The following is a 23,668-nucleotide window of genomic DNA, read 5'->3' on the forward strand; positions in this document are numbered from 1 at the left end:
CAGGTTTTTTCAGGATGGGAAAGATGAGCAAATCTGTCAAGATATACACCAAGTGTGAAGGGTGTAGGAGGTGGAATTAGACCTAATACTTTGTACAGTCAAAAGATTAGTTTCAAATTTAATAGGCGACTATTCTGATAAACTTTTAAAAGCACATTATACAAAAGCCATACTTTTCAGCTCCTTCTTTGTTGTTAAAAAATATCTACATATACATGGACATACACATGTGAAAGTATGACTTCAGTTTATTATTTAAAATACAACTTTTAGGACACTTGATTATTACACACTGACAGTATTTCCATTGCAAGAAGTGATCAGTTTTGATGCAATGATTTCTCATGTCATTGGTAAAGCCCTTTCCCAAGTCTCAATTCTGCTGAAGAAATTCCTTCTTTTCCTCAAAATACTTATGAAACCACTCAATATGTTCAACCTTCTGCTTCACACTGAGGTATGGATTTTTTGAAAGCCCACAGATAACTAATTCCATGAAGTGGCGAACAGGTCCTTGCTTGGGGAAGTTTTCAAGGTGTTTCTCCAGGAAGATATGTTCATGAAATTCAGCATTATCATCCAAACCTAAAAGAATGGAAAAAAAAATTACAAAGACATTATAAAAGTAAATTTAACAACATAAAAAAGGATATATCTTGCAAATAAATCTTAAATTAGCAAAATTAATGGTTCTGTGCCTTTAATTCTTTTGCACAGTAAAGTTAAACAATAGAGAAGTGGAAGAAATAGCAGAATTTTAAGACATTAATTTCTCCCTCCACACAAAGCATGTCAGTGTATATCATACTCCCATCTACTGTATTCCATTTTATGCTTTCATTTATAAGAATATCAAATATTTAAATCAACTTTCTGGCTGGTGATCTTGCTGAAAGCTGATGCCATAGGGGAAAAAAATAAAAAATAAGTCAATGTTTTTGCTTAAAAAACTGTTTGTTCACTACATGAAAATTGATTCATCACAGGAACCACCTTTTAGATTCTGGACATATTCGTAATAAATTCTTCAAGAAAAATTATTACCTACATTCTGCAGAGGATTAAAGAATACAAAATACAAGCAAGTCTTGAACAAAATCGGCAACCTCCTAAGTACCTAGTACTCAACAGCTAACACACACTTTCATGTTTACTGTAAATCATGTTTTTAACATCCTATTGCTATAAAATGGGCACGTGAAACTGTTTTTTAACATTTTTGGAATCTGTGAGTGGATCCCGATGTAAAAATGTTTGTTTCACCAGCTGAAGTTGTAACCAGCACGAAAGATGATGCACTCAAGAGCACTGGTAAGAGCACAAGGGAATGTTGTAGATCTCTGGTCAAACACAGCTCAGATCCTATGACAAATTTTTGTTTTGTCTTGTGGATTTCCTTTGCTGCTGTTCATACTACGGTGATAGCACACACAAGACAAAGATTCAGAATACAAATCCTTACATAGAGAAAGCAAGCAGCATAGACTGCTTTTACAGTTCCCAATTCTGAGCTGCTAAAAAAAAGATTATTTGCAATTGATTTATCTTCAGTTAGATACATGAATGTTTTTATTTGATCTCAATCCGCAGCATATTTCTAAATGACATTTGCAACTTTTACTTTAAGTTTGTTATCAGAGAACAAATGTTGCATACGAACATTTCCAGATGATAAAAATGGGAAGTCTGTGCCACAGTCCTAAGTGAAGACATTTTTCTATACCACACATAGGATATGATACATTATTTGACAACATTAAATCCTGAGTATCAAAATTGACCTACTGAAGCCACCTCAGTCATAGGCTGCTTCCTGTGTTAGAGGACCTTCCATTTCAGAGGAGCATCACTGGGATGGAGAAGCCTCTCTGCTTGTTTATCCTGTCCAATATTTCCACATTATTTATTTCCTGTCCAACACTTTTGCTACTGCGATGCCTGAAGCTGGGCAATACCTCTAGCTTTCCCAGAGATTTTTCCCAGAAATATGAGTGCCTAACAATGCCAGCTACATTTCACATTCACCTCCCTCATCCTTTTAAAAGAAAGCACACTTCCTTCTTCAGAAGCTCCCTTTTTGCTTTCTGTTAAAAAAAAAAAAAAAAAAGTCCTGCCAGCTTCAGAAGGTATATTTCTGCTGTGCTTGGGAATCTGTATTTACTTAGAGAAACTCAGAGATCCTTTTACCATGCCATTCATACAGACTTTCCCCAAGGAAGGTGGAATCTCCTGGTGCTTAGATGCTGCTGGTTGCTTTCACAAGCTAACATCCTTTCCAGATTTCCATAATTTTGTTGGTCACAAAAATCCAAGAGAAATAAACCAATTAAGCTGCTACTGAAAGAACCTGAATAATACTGACAGTAAAATTTCTCCTTTTGGATGCTCTTCTTTTTGGCAATAAAAGGTATTGGGAGACATCATGTCTAATTAATAATTTCTACAATTTTCATCTCTAACCTCAAAGAAATTAAACCATTTCTAGTCTCACACAAAAATTCAGGTCAGAAGGAACTATTACATAATGCATTTTGATCTTACATTTGTCAAAGACGTGGTATATGGTTTGGGGATGAAGTGCTAAGTCCAAACATTTCAGTTAGACCACATAGTTCAGTCCCCCAAAAAGTAAAGTGTGCATCACAAAGAGAGACCACAATTGCCCAAAGCATCAGAGGCTGAGACCTCTGGTGGGGACTGATTAGATGAGACCTGCTTGCACGACTCCCCCACCCCCAGAAAGCTGTAACTGCAAGCCAGTGCCTCAGCACTGTCCTCACAAACCGAATTTGAAAGAACATGTATGGTGGGAGTCTGAAATAGTGGATTTTATCAGCCTCAGAGCAAAAGTCACACAATATCTTATTTCCAGTCCCTACGTACCTACATAAAACAGAAGTCTGAGGAATTTCTCTAGCTAAAACACTCACCCTTCCACGAGATTACTAACTTTGCCTTAAATATAACACCTCAAAAAACAACAACCCCATGCAGCACTACAGGCTGGGGACAGAGTGGTTGGAGAGCAGCCAGGCAGAGAGGGACCTTGGAGTTTGGATTGACAGGAAGCTGAACATGAGCCAGCAGTGTGCCCAGGTAGCCAAGAAGGCCAATGGCATCCTGGCCTGTATCAGGAACAGCGTGGCCAGCAGGTCCAGGGAAGGGATTCTGCCCCTGTACTCAGCGCTGGTGAGGCCACACCTCGAGTCCTGTGTCCAGTTCTGGGCCCCTCAGGTCAGGAAGGAGATTGAGGTGCTGGAGCAGGTCCAAAGGAGGGCAACCAGGCTGGTGAAGGGACTCGAGCACAGATCCTATGAGGAGAGGCTGAGGGAGCTGGGGCTGTTCAGCCTGGAGAAGAGGAGGCTCAGGGGAGACCTCATCACTCTCTACAACTCCCTGAAAGGAGGGGGTAGCCAGCTGGGGGTTGGTCTCTTTTCCCAGGCAACTCTCAGCAAGACAAGAGGGCACGGTCTCAAGTTGTGCCGGAGGAGGTTTAGGTTGGACATTAGAAAGAATTTCTTTACTGAGAGGGTGATCAGACATTGGAATGGGCTGCCCAGGGAAGTGGTGGATTCTCCATCCCTGGAGATATTTAAAAAGAGACTGGATGTGGCACTCAGTGCCATGGGCTGGTAACTGCAGCGGTAGTGGATCAAGGGTTGGACTTGATGATCTCTGAGGTCCCTTCCAACCCAGCCAATTCTATGATTCTATGATAAATGCAGAGGTCCATCCTCACAGGGAGTCTTGTTGGCCTGCTCACAGTAAGTAGAGAGGACCAAGTATCCTGATCTAGTGAAAGATGACTGAGCAACCCCACCAAGGGAAAGACATCCTTGCCCATGGCAGAAGGGGATGGAATAGATGTTCTTTAAAGGTCCCTTCCAACTCAAACCATTGTTTCTAGGATTTTTACAATGAGAAAAATCATGCCCTGTTAGCTGGTCCCTAGAATAGACCCAGAATTAGTAAAACAAACCTAACCTAAAATGACTGTGTAACATTTGCCACCACTCATGGCAAACTTGTCCAATGCTACCCTGCTGGAAACAACATCTCAGAAAACCAGCCATAACATGGCTTTGCAAACTTTTGCCTTCAGAAGCAATCAGAGACAACTGAGACATTAATTTTCCAAGACTTCCATTCAACCTGTCACTTCTGCCATAAAAATCTCTGGCCCACCAGAAGCATTTGCTCCTCAGAATGAGGTGCTAAACCAATAATCTGCACTATCCTTTTTAACCACAGGACTCCTCAGGAGAGTCATCAAGGCATAATTGCACAAGAATTATTTTTAAAAGGGGAAGAAATCAATGTTTTTCCCAAGTTTTTTGCCCCAGCAAGTCATGGAGCAAAACTAAAGCTACTACAAGTAGAAGAGGCAGAAAGAAGGAGGAGTGAGAATGATGCTATGCTTGTTATAGTAACAGTTTGCTAACCTGCTAAAAACTTACCGCAGGTCAGGGAGATGGAGAGAAAAAAGAGGTAATTTTCTACCTAATAGTGGCTTCAACTGCTCAGACAGGAAAGGCAGGAGCAGACACTGAAGCAGCAGCAAGGGGAAGAGTGCTACTGGCCAGCAAGCCAGTAAGTCTGGCCCTGCTTGCATCAGGGACAGAGAAAATTAAAAAATCATGGCCTTGCCCTGATGCCTCAAAGCACAGCACAGTGCTTGGTAAAGCACGCTAACAAGAACATGGAAATGCTCTAGAGCAAAGAAAAACAGTTATAAGGTGGTTCATTTCTTTTTCTTGTTTAAAACTTTAAAGGCCCTCATAATGCTAAAAGTTCAGTATGCTTCCTAATTAGAAAATTGAATTACACATATGTTAGTAAAATCACATACTTGTGGTACTGCCCTCCTTTTGAGAGAGAAGGCTGTTACAAAACTGCAAAATTAACAGCAGAAAAGGGCATCTTTCTAATGCAGAGCCACTGAAAGTACAGTACACTGAAATAACTGGAGCAAGGTTCTCCAGCTTTTAGTTGTGCCTTGACATACCTGACCTGCTTAGCAGCTCTCAGCTGTCAGTTTGATAGGACGGAATTTACTGACTCCACATTTCAACCTGAGAGGTGAGAGATTTTGGAGCGCTCCACTGGAATTTTCCACATGACTACTCTTTGTGGACAAATCAATAAAGATTCTTGTTTAAGTATATGTAAAGACTCTTTGTCCACTCACCACTCTACTCCAGACAGCACAGTTCCGGGCACATTGCTGCAACAGAAAACCCATTGGCCTCCAAAGACGCCCGGACCACTTACGTCCCCAGACAGCGGGGTTCCAGCCACATTACAACAACAGAAAAACCATTGGCCACAGTGGTTTTAAGCTTGCAAAAACATGACTAGAATATACTGGGATTTCTACATGATGGAACAAATCAATTCTGGGAGCAGTGATTAAATGATGTGAAGAAACTGCCAAAATAGGATGAGAATAAACATTAAGAAACAATGAACAGCATTATGCAATTTGCAACTCGGTATAGGACAAATTTTCAAAGTCTCCTAGCTTCAGATACTAACCTGTTTTTCTTTCAGTGACTGAATCATTCTAAAGTAGTTCTGTTTGATGTCTTTTAAAAAAAAAAAAACAAAAAAACCCACAGCCAATCTCTCTCTCTGAAGTTATGCAGTCCCCATTCCTTAGGTCCACACTTGCTTTCTGTAGTTCTTCTTCCCTGCTTTAGCGTTTTCTCACTTTCTGTGCTGGCTTAACTTCACACAGAATTTCTTTGGTTTGTTTTGGTTTTTAAATGGCAGTAAAAGTAAATACTGTGCACAAAGACATCTAGTTAATACAGATGCCTAGGGTAAGTGAATATTGCAACTAGTTTTTCTTATGAAGCAGATAGAACAAAGGGAGCAAACAACTGTGTAACACTTGCCCAGTGCAGATCTGAACTGGCAGATAGCTAACTAGGATCTAGCTAGCCACTTGGTCTGAGAGCCACACCAAAGAACAGCATCAGCACTATAAAATACACACATCTGTTTTAAGATTCCTACTCCTCTGCTAGAAGCTTCTTTAAAGAAGTTGCATAGTAAAAGGTGTTATGTAATAGATCTGAATAGCCTTTTTGTGTTGAAAGCATCAGGGCTGAGGAAGGGAGGGAGTTCTCCCCTTTTTGGCAGCAGCCAGTCCCTCAGATCAGCCAAACCACCTGCAGGATTCCACCTGAAGAGTGCCAGAACGAGTTCATCTGAAGCCTCTCTGATACAGGACAGTTGGAAAGTTGTATTTGTCTACTATCAAACATATGACTCAAAGCTGAAACACCATCTTAAAACAGTCAAAGGTCATAACATGCTCTACTTCTCAAAAAAAAAAAAAAAAATCTATACAGACAATAAAAGATAATAAAAGTGCACATACCAACTTCATTGTCAATTGGGTACTCCCACAGGATGCCTTCTTTTGTCCACTGAATCATCTCCTCAAAACCGTTTCGGGGAGGCTGAGCAGTTACTGCTGCAATCTCCTTTGCTAATTCCAGATCCCAAATTGTTGGTGTAGATACTAAAGAAGAAATTATGTAAACATGTGTCAGCATGCCAAAGAATAGCTAAGACAGAGTCCTTCAACACTAACCTTTACAGAGACAATAACACTTCCAGATGTGCAGATTTCTACCTTAGATGCCAGCATCACCTTTCTCAACTGAGAACTCTGTTGACAGGAAAGTCCATTAAATTCTCAAATGTCTGGTGAAAATGTATTTTGAACTCCTAGGGGACAATTTATTTTTTAGTGTTTCACACAGGGCAGGAATTTAATGTTTTCACAATCATTTTTCCTTTTTGTCTTATACAAAGTGTACATAGCACAAACTCCAAACTTGACTGGTGCACTCTGATAAAGGATTCTTGCTTACTACAGGAGTTTTCAGGAACTCTCACTCAGAGAAGCAACTAAATCTACAGATGATGGCAACTCCTTCTCCAGCACCGTTAAGTGTCCCAGGTTGAGAAATCTTGACTTCCTATTCTTCTCCAAAAGTATAACATTCCCTTTCCTGACGCAAACAAATTTTTTTTAATTATTATTATTATTATTATTATTTTTTTAAATCAAAATGCACTCATATGGCAGCAGAGCTACTTTTAAGGAGTTCCTGCCCCTCCACCCAGGAGAACTGGTCATGAGCCCAGACTGAACCGCATCACTGAGTGAAGGGAACAAGCTGTTACCACAGGACAGGGAGGAACCACTGGGAGTGCCTGGGGCTGCTGTCTCATGAGCTGGCAGAAATCCTGCTCCCCTTTTGTTTTCTTGTCTACCTCAGTTATCAATTCACCCTGAGCTCCTTGGAACAGAAATCTTCATCTGAATTCAAATGTTACACTCTGTTTGAAATGGCTAACGGCCAGTCGTTACTATTTTGCTACTCATAAGTGGAAGTATTTGAAACTAAGATATAATTTCATCTTTGGCTCAGTGACTTGCAACTCAACTGGATTTAAAAAAAAAAAAAAATCATCCCAAACACATTCCTCCTCTGTTAAGAAAAAAAAAATAAAAGGCCAAATGGTATTTTTACATACTGAAAGGCCTTTTCATTTTTTGTGTTAAAGCAGAAGATACTTTTTCAAGTTATTTCTTACATAGCAGGGAAATTTCCAGAACTTTATTCCCTAGCTGCCTACTTTGATTTGAGGGCTGGAGGCAGGAATAAAATATAGATAAAAGACAATAGAAGAAACAATACCAAAATTAAATTATTTTCCACATCTTAAGGAATACCTTCTAATAATACAGTACAAATGTTCTAAAATAGAAGAGAGCAGAAATTCATTTTTTCAGGCTTGCAATAAAGGTTATATTTTCACCTTTGTGAAACAGAAAATAATACTGATATTCTATGCTAACAGTTACTGATACTATACGTAACAGTTATGACTAATTTTTTCAGGATGCCAATTTACTGTTAACAATCAGGAATTCAAAATTAAGACTCAACACAAAACACAGAACTTGCTTTTCTGTCATGTATAAACAAGATTTTAACTCATTATCTCCACTAATATGAGTCAAAAAGTGAAAGCAAATGAATCAATGTATCAAGTATCACACTGGTATTTCCTGAGATTAATAAAAACAACAACAAAAAAATTTATCAGGATTAGTCACTAAGCCAAATAATAAGCTCTGGGGCTTAAAATATATTGTAGACTTCCTCAAAGCTACCTGGAATCAAACAAGGAAAGACCACACAAAAAGCTGAATCTTCCTTCTTAATATCTAATTATAAATCAAACAAAGTCCACTGGCTCTCTTACCCAGTTTGTGCATGTTCTAGTTTTGTGTTTAAAAAAGTGTATCTTAACTTTTTATTTAGGATGATTATGTGCCATTGCATCTGTATTGTGCTCATGCAAATAAAAAAAAGGTTAATCTCACAATTTTACATGAGTCAATTTGATTCAACTCAAATGCCAGTTACTTGAACATTGCATTTGTCAAGATCACTGAAAACAAACTCTGCATCACTCTTTTTTTCTATATGTAAAATTGTCTGATTTTAAGGAAAGAGGCAATCTTAAAAAGCAGCAAATTGAATTCCATTCTAATAAGCAGCTTTCATAGTCCACCAGAGGTGGCTGTATTCAGAAAGCTCACAGCTGCTTGAAAATATAGAAACAGCATTAATTATCTGACATTAAAAAGTTACGTAAACAAACTTCTCCCTGCAGTTTTAACTGAAAAAAAAAAAAAAAAAAAAAGAGAAAACTCCTCAGATAGAACCTGCCAAAAACTAAGTCCTCCTCTTGAAATGGAAACAAATATGTATCATTTTCTAAGAGACCAGAGTAGAACACTGTATCTTCTGTAGCTTTTGGCTTTATATATGGTTCTAAAATACTACATTGGAATAAAGTCTTTTTACCAAAGGCTCTCATAATAGGGAAATCAGCATATTAAAGATGAGTGCTAACAATGCACAGTTTCATTGTTCTGAAAAAGGGAGGGAAGGACAGAGTTCTTTAAATTACTTGCCCATATTCACACATTCTTAGCCAAAGCCTAGTCTGCAGTAAATTTTCATGCCTGAAAGGTATCCCCCATGTGTGGCATTAAGACTGTTTTGTAGGGCTGTGCCATGTAGTGACTATGGAGGTGAGCAACAGCTGTTTTGCCACTGGGTTTTATCTTACATGATTTTCAGCTATTTGTCAGGTAGGGAATTGGCTGGATGATGACATCCAGAGAACAGCAGTCAATGGCTCAATGTGTGTATGGAGATGAGTGACAAGTGGTGTCCTCTCCACTAGGACCAGTTCTGTTTCATATGGACAGAAAACTAATTTACAGTTCTAAACATACATGAAGAGCTTCACAGTAAATAAAGCAAGACACAGTTCTGTCAGCTACTGACAGGCTTGTTCAAGCTGTATATATACATATATACTTAACACTAAACAAGAGGAGGCTGCAAAGCAACCAAATGTGTGGCCTTGGTTTCTTCTACCCTGCTGAAGCTCAGCTACCTGTAGAGCACACCTTGGGATCACAATCACAGGGATTGTGTTTCAGACAATGACCACAGCAAATTTGCAACGTGACCAAATAAGCTAATGGAGCCAACATACCCATTCTCCAGGCTTGTTTTACACTCAGAGAAGCCTGTCCTCAGTGACAAAAAGCCAGTCTTACCCTTCAAATTCCATAACAGAATATCCTGACTATACAGAAAAAAATTAATCTATTACACTGCATGGAAGTTTTGCTTTCTAAAAATCAGTTACATTAAAGTATTCATTTTTTATAGGTCTGAAAGCAGGATGTTAACATGTCATAGTAAATCTCTTGATACTCTAAAAATTCAGAACTTGGCTTCACTGGGTTTTTCATCACTGAATTTCCAAATTTCCACTAACCTGTTTTCAGTGTATTCTCCGTTTCTGTAGAAGCCTTGGTGAATATATTAAGCCTCTTTCCTGCTTTGAGACTTCTATAAACAAAAAAGAAAAACAATATTCAGTATTTCACAACACTTCACAACACTGCCAGATAACAAACTTAAAAGCACAAAATATTCTCATGAGCTAACAGATCTCTGGAGAAAAAAAAGAAAAAAAAAAAAAAGATAGTGACTCTCACTAAATCCTCAGGCTTGTAACCAGAGAAAGTGTTTATGACTTATTATTTGTCTGTAACAGAACTTCCCAAAACATTACAGTGTGAAAGAATGAGCATAAATCAAAGATCTTATCTGCATTCATTTTTTCACTGTAATATTTAAGAATTTGAACTAAACTAAACAGTATCAAACCACAGTACTCAAGTGATTTTACAGAGTTGCAACTAAAAAAATATCATCTGGTGATTTGGTTTTTTTTCCCTGCAAAAAATATTGCACAAATCAGGAAGAGAAAAGGCAAAAGCTAACTTAAGCAATTCCTGCTTTATGACATAAATAGCTTTTTTGGAAGATAACCCACCCACCTTCTCTGCCACATGGCAAATACTCCAAGTATATCTGCATGCCATATTTTAAAATGCATCACCCTGATCTCTCACTTCTGAACATAAAAATATTTCACTCTGACCATCTATTTTTAACCGCATTTTTTTACTAGGAGCCTATACTAAAAAAAAAAAAAGTAAAACAAAAATTTCAAGAGTTCAATAAGTTTTCTTATAAATGGAAACAAAGAAAAAACAAGGCCCTTACAGAAGAACACAGTGAACTCTAGAACAAAGTCTATCTTTAATCGTGCAATCTTTCAGGTTCCCACTGAAATTCTTGTAGTTCCTACTTTATGTTATTACATATTCACCATTACACAGGAAATACTTTCCCTTCTTGATTTTAAAATCTCACTTATCTGGATTTACCACACACTTCCTATAGCTACAACTACTTCTGCAAACCTGCTCTTGTCGTGTTACATTTTACTGATGTAATTGCCCTGGATCTATTTCAGCACACAGCAATCTAATTACAGAGCCTTAAAAGAATGTTGATTTAGGACTGTATTTTCCTATTTGTGTGCAACTCCCAATAACATTTGCTGAAGATACAAGCGTAACTTGGAAGAACATTTTTTTTAAATTATGAGTTCAAATTACTATAAAGCATCATCACTTATTTCATTGAGATCTAACTCAATTTAAACTTTGACAGTCTTCCTAACCCATTCTTTTCATACCACCACTAGATAAGTATATTCATTAGATTTCCAGGGATGCAGCAGAAAACTTAGGACTGGAGACAGTTTGCTCATTACAAGGTTTGTAAAAACTATTTTAAGGTACTGTTCCTAAAGTTGCATACCAAGCACAGTTTCATCAGAGAAAGAGGGCAAGACAATTTCTGACATACCATAAACTTAACAAACACTTGAAAGTGTAAGTGAAATTCACTTTACTTTGTGGGGTGTTAATAAATGAAAATTTCAGCAAAGATACAATATACACTGAAGAAGCACATGATAGATCAGGTTTTCAGCTTATACTTCTAGATCAAAGGATCTCTATTCTTTCAAATTTTTTTGAAAAAAACTTGTAATCCAACACCTAAATAAAGTATTACTCATGGCTAGTCAAGTATCATGGCCTAATAACAAAATTACTTTCATGTGACTTATCAGATCTGTCTGACAATTATGCCCAGATTAAAAATTATCTATAGAACTATTCAACAACTGACAATGGAGTCAGTTCCCTCACTTCTTGAATCAGCAGCTTAAAGCTGAAAAAAATCCCAGGACACGAATATCGAAATCAATAAGGGCTTGGTCCAGAACTTTGTTCTATTTCTTCACTTTAAATTTACAACAAGAATCACTTCTTTCACTTTCCACAAGCTTTGCATCAGAAAAAGAAAACATTGGTTGCTGGTCTTGTAACACTGAAGAGACCCAAGAGATACACCTTCCTTAACACACCTTAACAGTTTGGTAGTTCAAGAACAAGGAAGTCACAAACATTTCAGAAAGCAAATTATTCTATTCTAATGACTGGCCATACATCACTTTTTAGAGGTTTCTGCATGACCTACATGGCTCAATGCCTATGTTCCAATTTGTTCCTTATGGGATGTCACAATTCTCTGTTTATGATAAATAGAAATAAACATCTTGGCCAAAGAGGGAAAAATATTGTACATCTATTCCCCCACAAAATTATGCTTTTTTTTTCTTAAGTTAACCAAATTCTCTCTTCAGCTTTATCTATCTAAACACAAACTTCTCCCTCAACTTCCACTACCTAACCCCAAGAAAAGGGGATTAATTTCCAAAATATTAATGGTTTGAGAAGTTAACCTTACGAGTACCATAACTGCTAGAGAAAGAATATAATAGGAAGAAATGTGATGATGAGCTGCCATGGGAAGCTCAAAGACTGCAGACAAGAAAGAATGGCCTAGAGGAAACAAAAATTTAAGAGCACTCCTTAATTAATAAACCAGCAGCAACATAAACTTAAGGAGCACCCTGAAAAAAAAAAAAAAAAAAAAAATCAGACTTTAATATCTCTTTAAAATTCCAAAAGAATGGACGAAACTTTTCTAAACATAGAACATGTATCAGTTTTCCACTAGCTGAAAGTGAGCCTTTAAAAAAAGACAGTGATATAAAGTTGTATTATATGTGAGAATAATCTGAAATTCTTGAACAAAAACACGATTACATTTCAGCACCAAGTATTTTTAATTACCTAAAATTTTGTATTAAAAAATGCACATCATTTGATTAGCTGACTAGGAATAATGAGTGTGTTATTACAGAAGTTTATTTCAGCCCTAGCAGCACTTCTACTTAAAATAACTTTACTTTTACTTAAATAATTTCTTTAACCATTAAAGTATCATAGTAACATGAGTACATACAACTACATTTAAAGTGCTAATAATTTTTTGCACACTCCTTCTGTTGGTAGAGGACACAGCAAAAATACCTTCTGGATTCAGAAGTCTGAGATGACATTCTTCCAGGCCTGATCCTTCGATCCTCATCGAATTCCAAGGAAATGCGATTGGATATCCTGGCAGCTCTCTGAGCTGGGGACTGCCTTTTAACTGTCATTTCTGAAATAACGTTGCTGAATTAAAAAAAAAAAACCTGAATGTAAAAACTCAACAAATCAACAAAGAAAGGAAGTCTGTCATATCTACTAACCAGACAGAACTATAGATTATGCAAAAATACACCCACTTTTAGGTTATCAAACACTTGAATCTTACTTTTTAAACCACCTCAGTTGTTACATTCTGTGTAGATTAAATGAAAAGTGTTACCTAAGCACACTATATCCACCAGGCATGCTTCTTTTGAAATTATTCAGTTTCCAACTATAGGAATTTTATATATCTGCATAGCAGGATTCACAGAATGCATTAGGTACGTTCTCTTTAAGTAAATAAGGAATTTCTCTGGATACAAGGGATATGCTGGAATAGCAGGGGTAAAAATCACCAGTTCTTTGGAGAGGAACCAACACTGCCCAGGAGCAGAGCTGTGCTGCTGCAGACCAAAAGGAAGCTTGCCTTCACACATCAGCTGACATGGGTCAATCATGCCACCCTAATAAGTAGGTCACCTTTCCTGATCCACTGCAATCTGTTGCATTGCATAACCATATTACAGCATTAACAGACCACATCTTCCTTCATAATTCTGTAGTCAAAATCATACATGAAGAACAAATGTCCAGATTTCTTCCAGTGCAGTTTGCAGCTCATTCTGAATCCAAAGGGCAAAACTCAACATCTTTCTCTCTCTGCCTATCAGTGCCCATAACTGGTTAAGTCTTTTGGTTGGTGAAGACCAAGATGATAATTATTCCTCACAGCTACCATCTCCTCCCAACCACTTCCAGTGATACAGTCACCCAAAACTGGAGCACTCAAGTTTTGAGAAAAAAGAAGATGGTCTCAAAAAAACAAAAGTAGGCCACACAAAAAAACACTGCATGAGAATCTGAATGAAGTCCAAACTATTTTTTTCGTAGGTTTAGTCAAGAGATTTTATTAACAAGAAAGAAATACTTCTGGAAAACTGTAAAAGCTAAAAAGCTAATTGCTACAGCAACACATTACAAATTCCCCATGAGTCTTAGCTGTGGTTTTGAAAGGCAGAACAAGAATAGCATAGTGCTTCAAGTACCTACTGTGAAAGAAAGGCATCTGAAAACAAGTTTTAAATAATTTCATTTTAATCTTGTAGAAAAAGCATTCTTGGATTAGTTGTGTATCTCATACTAGAAAATATAAAGTTCCTACTGGCATTAGTGAGCTGCTGCTGTGCCAGGGGCTTGACAGACTTCCGAGGGTCAAGGGGTCATAATTCCTAAGGTCAGACACACACAGCCCAGCCCAGCTGCTTGGCTTGGCTGAGACCTACAAGACTGGAGTGTTTCTGTGCTACAGGGGGATCTGGCTTCCTTGGAGAAGCTCTTCTCACAGCCAACCTTGATTTATTTGTGGTTTTACACAGTGGACAAACTACAGTACCACGCTATCAGAATACACAGTTGATTATATCATGTCCTCACTGGAAAGCCCTGATGTCACCTCACCACTGCTATACAGACATTTCTGGTAGCAGCACTGATCACTCTGCCACTAAAACTGTCCTTGTATTAACTAAAAATAAAGCTATAAAGGTGTTTTTAATGCCTTTAGTAACTATAAACATCAGATTGCAAATTCATACCCTAACCCTGGTGTACCTAGAGTGGTTACATATTACATAAGATTACCTCATGTCACAACATAAGTTAAAAAAATAAGCTACTAGATACTTCTGCCTTCCAGAGATAGAAAGAGGCAGAGCTTTTGTAACAAGCAGAGGTTTTCACTCCTTCCTAATCACAAAACAATAATTATAACACTAAAAACAGAGACTCAAGGAGCTTTGGATTTATTTTAGTCTAAGCTCTGAATTACTTCTTCACCCAAACCAGGAGCTGAAATTTTACTTGTAGTGCTGCTGATTCTATTTTGGCACAGTGCTGTTGTAATTTCCACTGAGTGAAACTTCATCCCACACTAAGAAAAATAAATTCCTGTATCGTTAATATTTTCCCATCTTAGTGAACACGCTGTCCTCACACCATCTACAAAACAAGGCAATGAGACAAGAGCATGCAACAGTGACCTCTGGAGGCCTCACCACAATCCCGGAAAAAATAATTAGTAGGAACCAGAGGATTCTGACAACATGCAATTTATTTCATATGCTCATAAATCTCAATAGCAGTATGCCAATTTTTTTTGCAGTTGAACACTATATGGCTCTACTGCCTGTGAAGGTATCTCAATTTTAAATAGTTTTAAGTAATGTAAGAATATATTGGCTTTTGAAATTCAGTATATTGAATGCAAAACCCTTTATGGAAAAAAATGAAAAAAACGCCCATATTTCTTTTGTTATCAAATAAATATCAATAGGTAATCATCATGGATAAATAAAATTAATTGCTTTCTAATATAGTAAAAGCATTTTAATACCTTCTGCTGGACCCAAAATCAACAGTTTTAACACAAAAGAGAAAGCACTGAATTGATCTCTAACTGTGAAAGGTTACTATTAATCAAATTTTCATTTATAAAAATCAGCAGGAGTTGGTGGTTTTTCTAGAAAACTCATCCATTGATAGACCTTCAGACTGTTATTAAGGTATTAAGAATAAAACTGAACTTTTACTGTTTAGTATCTTCAATGAGAGTGGGGATTGAGTCCCTCCTCAGCAAGTTTGAAAATGACACTGAGCTGACTTGACAAACTCAAGAAACTGGTCCATGTAAACCTCGTAAGGTACAACAAGGCCAAGCCCAAGGTCCTGCACATGAGTTGGGGCAACCCCTGGTATGAATACAGGTTTGGGGAAGAACTGGACTTGGGGGAAGTGTGGGATGAAAAGCTGAGCCAGTAATGCTCACTTGCAGCGCAGAAAGCCAAGCACATCCCAGGCTGCATCAAAAGAAGCTTGGAGAGGGAGGTGATTCTGCCCCTCTCCTCACTCTCCCCACCTGCTGTACTGCAGCCAGCTCAGTGATCAGCACAGGAAAGACATGGGCCTGCTGGAGCAGGTCCAAAGGAGGGTCATAAAAATGATCAGAAGGATCAGAGGAATGAGAGTTGGGGTTGTTCAGCCTGGAGAAGTGAAGGCTCCAGGGAGACCTCACTGCAGCCTTTCAGCACTTAATAGAGGCCTAGAAGAGATACAGGGACAAACTTTTTAGCAGGGCCTGTTGAGATAGGACAAAGGGCAATGGCCTTAAACTAAAAGAGGGTAGGATTCAGGCTAAATATAAGGAAGTGATTTTTTTATAATGAGGGTGGTGAAACACTGGGACAGGTTGCCCTGAGAGGCAGGAGATGCCTCATCCCTGGATAATCAAGGATCAGGCTGGACAGTGCTCTGAGCAACCTGATCTGGTGGAAGATGTCCCTGCTCACCCCGGGGGGTTGGACTACATGACCCTTAAAGGTCCCTTCCAACTCATACTATTCTTTTCAGCATTTAACTAAAAAAAATTAACATATATTCCCAGGTAGAAGCAAACTAATATACAAAGCTGCCTCAAGGAGTAAAACTAGACAACTCCAATCAGAGCAAGCCAGCTATGACATTCCTACCCAACTAAAAAGGCAGGTTTTGGTTGAGGAAAGTGCATTTTTCTAACCACAGTGATTCATCTACAAGCATGTTATAAAATACTGTAATAGCACATCTTATCCCATCAACCAACCATATATGGCCCTGCGGAGACTTCAGCTTTTGAATTTCTTAAGAATTTAATCTTTTAACAGAAAAAAGAAGTCTTCTTGCCCAGGTTACATCTTCCACAACAGGCACAGCGGGGTAAGCATTGCAGGGGAAGTGCAGTGGGTGGTGAGGAGAGTGAGCCCTTGCTGCCAGCAGGCAGACCAACTTCATTTATAGAAGTGTATGTACACTTTGAGATGCAGGCCCATGGGAAGTTAGCCACTGCCAACACCTTGCCAGGAGCTGAAGTAGGTTCTAGTTACATTAAGTTGGCCACCTACAGCTGACAACATTATTATGATATCTGTGTGCTCTGCTCTCCTGAAAATGCCAGGGACAGAGATGGAACAACCTCACTGGTAATTAATAGTTTAATGACCATATGCTTTACATAAAATAATCCTTACTCAGTCTCCTTACGTTGTTTTTTTTTTTTTTTTTGTGATACTGCACACACACAAAAAATAATTTAAACCCTCTCCATTTTACACAAAACGGCCAAACCTCTCATCTTTAAAACTACTCATTTTGGCTTCAGGAACCTGTGGTGAGATCAGCTTCTGTCAAGTTCCTGAGATCTCCCATATTCAGTCTGAGAGGATATTATGAAAAGAGAAAATGCACATCACCTTTGGTGATGTTTGTGCACACACTTAAAATCATATTTCCTATCTTTGGAGAGAAATTCATCCTGCTCTCCATACCCTCATTAGCACTCTTGGCAGAGAGAATCATGAATACAGGCTAAAGGAAAACTTGCACAGTTTCTCCCTCTCCCTTCATAACCTCTGAAGAGCTTGCATTTTGTTTAATGAAGTTACTGCCTGAGAATTGTGCTTTCCAATCTATTTACAATCATTTAACTCAATCTATTTGTAAGCATCTGTCACATTCTTCCTTAGTTTTCACTCACAGAAAGGGCAGGCACCAGCTGCAAGCATCTCTGGTTTGTTCACTGCTCTGTTTGCAGTTCATTAATAAATATAAAAAGATATTTTACTGATCCCTAGAGCAACCTGCAAATAATAATACATGGGCTGAACTTACATCCTAGTTTGGGACGAATTCATTTTCACAGAATAAATCAAAACCAAGACAACAAACAGCTTGCAGTTCACACTACAAACAGCAATAAATAAAGGCTTCATATTCCTATTTTGCTGAAGATCTGATTTTCTATTTAGTTCAGCATTTCACCTGGATTTAATGCCTTATTTTCTGAGTAGTTAACTGAATACTAGCTGAAAAAAAAAAAAAAAAAGAAACGAAAGATCTGTCTTTCTTTAGCAGTCACCCAAGAGAGCACTATGCACAACTGTTCCAGTTTCCAAACAAATGTTTCTCATCTGTTTGAAAGCCACGCTGGAAACAGAATTAAGCCAAGAGATGAGTTTCTTGGGTCGACTGGAAAGTTTTGAAAGGAAGGGTGGGACTATAAATAGAGTTGCTCTAGTTCAGTTCTGCAGAGCTGTCACGAAAATTCACCAGTCCAGACAGAACGTCTGAAACCTTTACAAATCTATCCATTGTGTGAGAATTTCAGAAGCTTGGAAAAAAAAAAAAAAAAAAAAAAAAAAGAGAGAGAGAGAGAAAAGCAACACCCAAACCTGTTATTTTGTAAGTTGTCCAAGAAAGCAATGATCCTGGGCAGGGAAACAATTTCTGCAAAACCTTTTAGAATGAGGATGGCAAAATTTAGGGAGTTTAGTGCAACCAGACCAACAATGCTCCTGTTATTCATTAATTCCAAGTATAACTTGTCCAAATTTATCTTTTAGGGCCACTTTTCCAACACAAAACCCAGCCATCTTCAAGATGATATTGCAAAATTATAATTTCAAGCATTACTGAGAATACCATTCAATATACAGACCGTATATCAATAAGGGTCCCCTTTTTCTGTTTATCTGTGGTTTCTTCATGTCGTCTGAGTTGTGCAAGTAGTTCTGATTCCATCTGTTTCTTGTTGAGTGGTAGGGAAGATGCAACTGCAGAAGCAGCCTTCACCAGTTCTGGATTTAAAGGTTTGCCTCTGTAAGAGACACAAGATAGGGAAAGATGAAAAAACTACACTTTTATCTAAATTTATTTAAATTGCCATGAATACATTTAAATTGTAAAATCTTTACTGTCATTTTATGTCTTGAAGTTACATTTACACATTATCCCAAGTGAAGGTATAGGTGGTCAGAGGGAAGGCTAGGCTTGCCTTGTGTTGCACTAATTATCAGCTGCTAAATTAATGACAAGCTGTGGTACTCAAGTGGCCAAAGACCACAGGCAGCACAGACATGCAAGATCATAAACACAACATAGTGGGAGCCATCCATGAGTCTCAACATTCATGATGCCATTCTTAATTCTGGGCTTCACTTTAGCTTCTTTTTTTTTCCCCCTGAGCTTTGTTGTATTTTATCTGAACAGTATTCTCCCCCTTCCATTAAAAACACTTCCTATAAGCAGCTGCTAGTGCTACCTTTCAAGAGCCTCACTGGAGACAAATGTAATATATTGTAAAAAGTACACAAAATCTTTTATCCAGATTCTCCTGTGACTTAATACAACCCACATCTACAATATATTCCCTTACAACACTCTTCTCCATGCTCAAAAATTGCATTTCATGCTATCTTGACCTAGATAATAAAATAAACAAATAAATAAACAATTAAAAACAAAAAGGAGAAAACAGTTTAAGAAAATTCTGTTATACTTTACCTCTGTGTGTCTTCTGTAGTTTCCTGGAGCACGCTACCTTCATTCCCTGGGCCTTCCAGCTTGTTTGTATCTTGCTTTTTTATGTCACGTGCTTTTATCTGCTGGAGTTTATTCCTGTAGCTCACTTCTACTTTCATATTACCAATAATGTCTAATAACTTCTGCTTTGGTTTTTCTGATGTACCCTCCTGACTCTTTGATGAGACTTCAGTGGTGCTGCCTTTGGAAGCTGCAGATTCATCTTTCTCAGCAGGGAGCACGCTACTTGTGCTGAAGAGTTTCTCTATTTTGCTACATGATACAGAAAGTTTTAAAAAATAAATAAAGATACATTAAAAAGTCCAGACACATAGGGCTGCACTTTGTAATCCTACAAAAAAAGCCCGTCAGCTGAAACTGTCTGGGCCTAATTGAGTGTGAACTGAGTATGCCAAATGTGTGTCAAAGACGTGCCTTTCAATTTTTGAGGACTAGGGCACTATTTAAAACTCTGTTTAAAACATAAACAACTTTATTTCTTTCACAAATTAGAGGTGTTCAATCTAGGAACTTAAAACTTTTATTAAAGTATCTCTGCACTAGGTAGCAGATTGCGAGTTTGAGTCTTACTGGTACCCAGTACTTCAATGTAAAAGTACTGCAGAAAATTCACTGTAACTCATTTAAATCACCCAAAAAAGAGAGCACTCCTAGATGCATGAAAAAAAGACTGGACACACACGTTTAGCTTGATCCTGTTTTACACTTGTGGCACTCCTGTGGATCACATTCCCCAGCCTTCTGTGCTGCCATACAGCAAGACAAGCACTTGTGCAGCCTTATGACAAAATGGATCCTGCTGCAAGATGACCCAGTAGCAAACAAAAAAGTTTTTTTCGTTATTTTTCCCACCTGGAACGTCTCTTCTCCCTAATTTACCACATCACTGAAGAGAAACTAAAACTGGCAGGGACAGCACAGAGCTACTCAGGATATCCCCGCAATGCAGACACAACTGCATTCTTTGGAAAAACTGTCATAAAATTCGAGGAACATGTCTCATCTAAAAATGAAAGGTTTAAATCTTTCAATTCACAACCACTTTTTTGTTTAGGAAAGACCTTCAAGTTGCTAAAAGAAAGATTAAAAACTCAACATTCACTATTTATTTTGGTTCAAAATTAAATACTTCAAAAGATCTGAAAGAATTTTTAAATACTTTCCTCCTGCGCTCACATTTTGGCTTAAAAAATAAAATTCTGTTAGTATCTGCAGACACCACATTAATACTTCAGTCACTCTGCACTTCATAAATTGTCGTCATTAAATTGTCAGCATTAAACCTTAAACTTTTATTTTGAAAAGCGACAGGAAAATTTAAGGAAAGCTTCAAAACCACATTAGTGAAAAGACAGGAGGAGTCCTGCTGTTTTAGACAGAGGGCTTCTCCACAGATCTTTTTCAAACATGTTTTTCATTAATTCAGGCTGTACACTCCTTAAAACCATTTATCCCTTCCGTGATCTTTGCCTTATCAGAAAACTGAGCAAGGCTGCAAGCCTTAAATATATAAAGCCCACAGTGCACTGCAGTTTGCTTTACTGCATTTCATCTACCATCAGGTTTGTCTTCTGCTTGGAAGCCCAGCCTAGAAAGCAAACACAGCTACAAAAGCCAAGCTGCTATATACACCAGGCTGGAACATTACTGGGCCTTGCTAAAAAAAAATATAGAGGAGCTTTGAAATAAAATTTAAAAATAAACACACGACTGATTTTTCATTAAAAGAGATTAAAATGTTTTAACAAAGATTAAAAAAGCAATTCCAGATGCTACTTCTAGCCAGTGTTTCAGGCATGCAGCTTTACCCAGGCTGTAAAATCCTGCTGGGACCACGGGTGCCCATCGCTCACCCCACGCCCAGGTGGGAGGCAGAGCAAGGGAAGCTACGCGGGGCACACTACACAAACGTCTCCCCTCCCCCAGACCTCCCTTTCCCAGTGACTCCTGCCGGCTCGGGCCAGTAGCCCCCAGCAGGCCAGGCGGGCGCGGGCTCGGCCTGCTCGCTGCCCCAGCAGCTGTAAACCCTGCGGCAGGCGGGATCAGGGCTGGGGAACGGCCCCCCAGGCCCCACGGCCACGGGGCAGAGGCGCTGAAACATGAGGCCCCGTTTCACGCCCAAGAGCAGCGCGGCGACCCCGCTCTCGAGGAACAGGCCCGGGGGAGCAGCTTCCCGCGGGGGGGAACCGAGCGAACCCCGTCCCTCAGCAGGCCGCGGGTTGGCGCCGACACCGCCCGGACCCTCCGGCAAAGCCCCTCCTCCCGCAGGCGAAGGACTGAAGGGCGGCGACGGTACCTGTAAGGCCTCCCCGTTACCCCCGCCGCCTCCCGGCCGTTGGCGAGGAGCCGGGCACCGAGACTCCCGGAGGCCCCGGCTGCGCCAATCCATCCCCGGAGGCCGCTCCACATCGCGGCCGCGGCCCGGAGACCCGCGGGGCCCGTCCCCCTGCGCCTCACCCCCGGAGCTGCCGGCCGGCAACAGGAGCTGCGCCGAGCGTTCCGCGCAGCGATGTTCCGCTCCGGACGGGAGCGGGATGTCTGTCTGTCTGTCTGTCTGTCTGTCTACACAGACGGTTTCTGGCGGATTTTCACTTGTTATCGGGAGTCGCAAACCAGTTCTTGGGATGGCTCCTCTGGAGCACTTCTGCCTTGCCGAGGGCCTGGTAACAGCAAGGGTTACACGCCACAGAGCACTTACCTCTAATGCTTCTGTGGACAAAAAAAAAAAAAAAATAAACCTGTCTGTTGAGTTTATATGTCTAGTCATTAGTATTTTCATTAATCTCATTATTTCCAACTAGTCTCATTATTTCAAACACTGAATAGTCATGAAACAGGCTCTGTGTTAGGGACACCAGTTCTGTCCCAGTGGGAAGACAGCTCACATGTGCCAGTTTCCAAAGCATATATTCACTGAGATTTAAAAAAAACATTTAATAGATGACACAGATTTAAGCTCAGTGCAGTCTGTTTTATTGACTTGTCAGCAGCATGGATGAGGACAAACAAAACAGGCAGCAGCATCCAGAACTGTGCTACCATGGTATCTGAAGGCGAGTTACCCCTTCAAAGGACAGATCATCTTGTATTTCAGAGCATAAATTGTTTCAAGAAATTTTAAAGTAACTTCCTTAACAGCCAGCTAATTCAAGTGCTTCTCACCTTTCTCTAAAGCCTGTGGTACTGAAAACATCAAATATAAAGCAGCAGTCGGGCACACAGCTCCTTTCACTGCCTCCCTCCTCACATTCCTGAGGGAGCTGAGGTGTCCAGGGAGCATGGAGCTCCTCTCTGCACCTTTCTTGTGCTTTCCTTCCTGCTGGGTGCTGAGTGACACGTCCTGCACTGCCCACCTGCACTGTTTACCTGCACGTTCTCTGTTGTTTTAGAGGCACAACAAGCACACACCAAGTGATAAGATGGTGCCTGCTGTTGATTTCTCTCTCAAAATGATCCCTAAAGCAGGAACATGAGCTTTTCTTTTTCCCCTCAAGCCTGCACTATCCCTCATCCCTGTGCTTCTAGATGGATTTGTAGTAAGGTCTGCAGTCTCCATGCTTATTAGGAAGACAGCACAGTCTAGGAAGCTCTAGAGTTCCCAGGGTGGTGGGACCATCATACGGTCTTAATGTGGCACAACAGAAATAGATTAAGAGACTGAAATCTCCAGTGCTGAGGCTCCTCACTCTGACTTTGGGAGTTTGTTTTTTGTCAGGTTAGGGCCAAAAATCCTTGTGAAACATATGATTCAAGGCTGTCTCCCCAAACCTTCACTTCACTGACTGCAACCTACTCTGGAAAGAGGAACGCTGTCCTCTCATTTGCAGCTGTCAGTACTGCATCAGTACAAATCACTATCACCTGTGTAAAGCCTCACCTGCAGAACCCACCTTACTTCTCCTCCATGTGGTACTGTACTGCTTGACCACCCCCTCCAAACTGTCAGGACAACATCAGGTGCAAGGTTTTCATTGTCTGATTTCTGCAGCTTTGGCTGCTATTCTGGGATGCCACTTGGGAACTGGCATCCTTCCTCCAGCACAGTGAGGATTGCCCTAAGAATCATGGAAGGCAAAATGGCTGTCAGGGAGCAAATGGTTTGCCTCAGCTGGATGGGCCCAGGAGATAGGCTTGGATTGCTGGGATCTTGTAAGATGAAAAGGAACCCTTTCTTTTCCTGCA

The 23,668-nt window shown here is 39.5% G+C and overlaps 1 protein-coding gene across 1 annotated transcript; it reads right to left on the bottom strand.

The window, feature by feature from the left end:
- Positions 1–230: 230 nt before the first annotated feature.
- On the bottom strand, positions 231–21,942 carry MRPS31 (mitochondrial ribosomal protein S31). Its single transcript, XM_071738306.1, has 7 exons — positions 21,783–21,942; positions 19,448–19,738; positions 18,603–18,761; positions 12,914–13,057; positions 9,889–9,962; positions 6,386–6,529; positions 231–585 (listed from the first exon to the last, which is right to left on the bottom strand). The coding sequence occupies exons 1-7, from the start codon at positions 21,893–21,895 to the stop codon at positions 374–376; spliced, it is 1,137 nt and encodes a 378-aa protein (XP_071594407.1). The 5' UTR covers positions 21,896–21,942; the 3' UTR covers positions 231–373.
- Positions 21,943–23,668: the final 1,726 nt, after the last annotated feature.

This window comes from Heliangelus exortis, chromosome 1 (genome assembly GCF_036169615.1).
Source record: "Heliangelus exortis chromosome 1, bHelExo1.hap1, whole genome shotgun sequence".
In the NCBI taxonomy this organism is placed as follows: domain Eukaryota; kingdom Metazoa; phylum Chordata; class Aves; order Apodiformes; family Trochilidae; genus Heliangelus; species Heliangelus exortis.